The sequence below is a fragment of the Phaethon lepturus genome, unplaced genomic scaffold, assembly GCF_000687285.1.
Source record: "Phaethon lepturus isolate BGI_N335 unplaced genomic scaffold, ASM68728v1 scaffold14232, whole genome shotgun sequence".
Taxonomy (NCBI): Eukaryota; Metazoa; Chordata; class Aves; order Phaethontiformes; family Phaethontidae; genus Phaethon; species Phaethon lepturus.
In genome coordinates, this window is record NW_010522719.1 from 45,848 (window position 1) to 47,728 (window position 1,881).

The window sequence follows — 1,881 nt, forward strand, 5'->3', positions numbered from 1 at the left end:
TCCCCTTTCTTCCCCTATTTTTATCTGTCGAGCAACCCTTGGAGAGATTTTATTTCCTCACAGCATATCAAGAGATTAAAGGTAGTGTCAGCACGTTTTTCCTTTATTTCTACATTCACATACTTTGTTTTCAATCTCATTTTTATTTTTCTTTCAGACACATACTTTGGGTCTTGTTCCCTAAATAGTTTGATGTCACATAGCCAAACCCACAGAGCCAAGCCTGTCCTCCCAGACCAGTACTGCTGATACTATCCTGTGTACTGCATAGCAAACACACAGAGACACGTGTGCACATATACACAAAACGATACCACTTTTCAAATACATTGAGAGCATGTATTGTATTTAACCAGTGAATCACTTCTCAGCTAGCTTGCAGAGAGTAACTGCCAACCCAGCAGCTCCTACACAGCAGACCCTGGTATCTTGCTGTCCTGCTCTGCACAGATGAATTTGTAACCGGCCAACAAATCTGTTCATCACCTCAATAGAGCATATGGTTACCACAGTAGATATCTTGTCTCAAATGAGCAGTTAATGAAAGTATAACTTTTGATGCATGCAAACCTAAAAAAAATCAAATGAAAAATAAAACTTGCTTTGAGTAACAGGAGATGTCGTTTTGGCAGCCGAGCAGGGCAAGAGCTTCATAAGTCGCTCTTTAATGCTGCGTTTGGTACTGTTCTGAGCGTAGAGGAAACCTAAAAAATATATTATCAGGACTGTTAACATAGGCTTGAGAACAATTTCTGTACATGCTGCAGATTTCATCATTATAGCGGAATCCTGATGGGAAAAGGCCAAACAGATGGTAGCCATCCTGAATTGCAAAGGGCAACCAGAATTTTTGAAGAGGACAACAAAATTTTTTGTATCTTTCCAATAAAGGGGATTTTTTTGTATGTGTGCATCTCTTAAAAAGTTCTTTTAACCCACGTAAGTTCTTATAACTGATTTTAAAACATCTATCAGACAAGTATCAGATTATGTATTTGAATAAACACAAGGTAAGAGTGTTTGTAAACATTTTAATGCTAAAATATTTTAAAAACTTTTAAGTCTAATTGATTTTGAAGATTAATATGGAAAACAAAACTAAAACCAAATAAAATATCAAATATATCTTTTGTTGTCCTTTCTGGCACTCTTCTAGTTCCACGGCTGATTTTTCCCATATAATTCATTCAGCAATAACCAACCTGGTACTTTTGCCTTTTCTGAATATTAAAATATCAACCATATTGTGTAGCCAGTCTCCATTTTCTTTAATATTTGACATTCTACGTATATATAAAAATAAGTATTATTTATATTTTCATCTTTAAATACTGACATGGATGAATAGTTAATGTTCATGTGCCATAAAGCAGGTGAATAGCATTACCCTTATTTACTGTGAAGGAAAGTGTCAGAGTAACTGTCTGTGAGGTCTAACTAACCATTTTATACAAAACGGGTGATATGAGCAAGCATCTCCTGGATGGATATTTGGTGCAAATGACAGACTTAACATCTGTAAAACAGTTAAGTAAATGATTTATGTTCCTGAGAAGGGTAGAGCTCAGTTTGGACATTACACAACCCCTGCATTTTTCATCTGGAACGCATGCTCTCAACACAAATGCCGCTCTGCGATGGCTCTTGCTACAACAGCAAGAATGCAAAACAGATGGGGCAGGAAACGAAAGACACGACTGACAGTTCCTGTGCTAACGGCACAGTCACCGGGGCAATACTGGGTTATCCCCGCTACTGCACTGGTGCTGAATACTGGTGTTAGTGACATGATGTAGAATAGTTCCTTCTCTGTCACCAAACCAGAGTGGGAACCTCCCACCCATAAGACTCAGAGGAGCTTGTAGGCAATCTCGAGAAAGA

At 37.9% G+C, this 1,881-nt stretch overlaps 1 protein-coding gene across 1 annotated transcript in view; it reads right to left on the minus strand.

Moving 5' to 3' along the window:
- Window positions 1-704, minus strand: part of LOC104616779 (Kv channel-interacting protein 4) — a gene marked incomplete at both ends in the record, with an annotated part of 43,900 nt that extends 43,196 nt beyond the window's left edge. Inside the window, one exon of the mRNA XM_010281899.1 lies at window positions 603-704. Coding sequence (XP_010280201.1) covers window positions 603-704 — 102 coding nt within the window. The remainder of the gene's footprint in view (window positions 1-602) is intronic.
- Window positions 705-1,881: the final 1,177 nt, after the last annotated feature.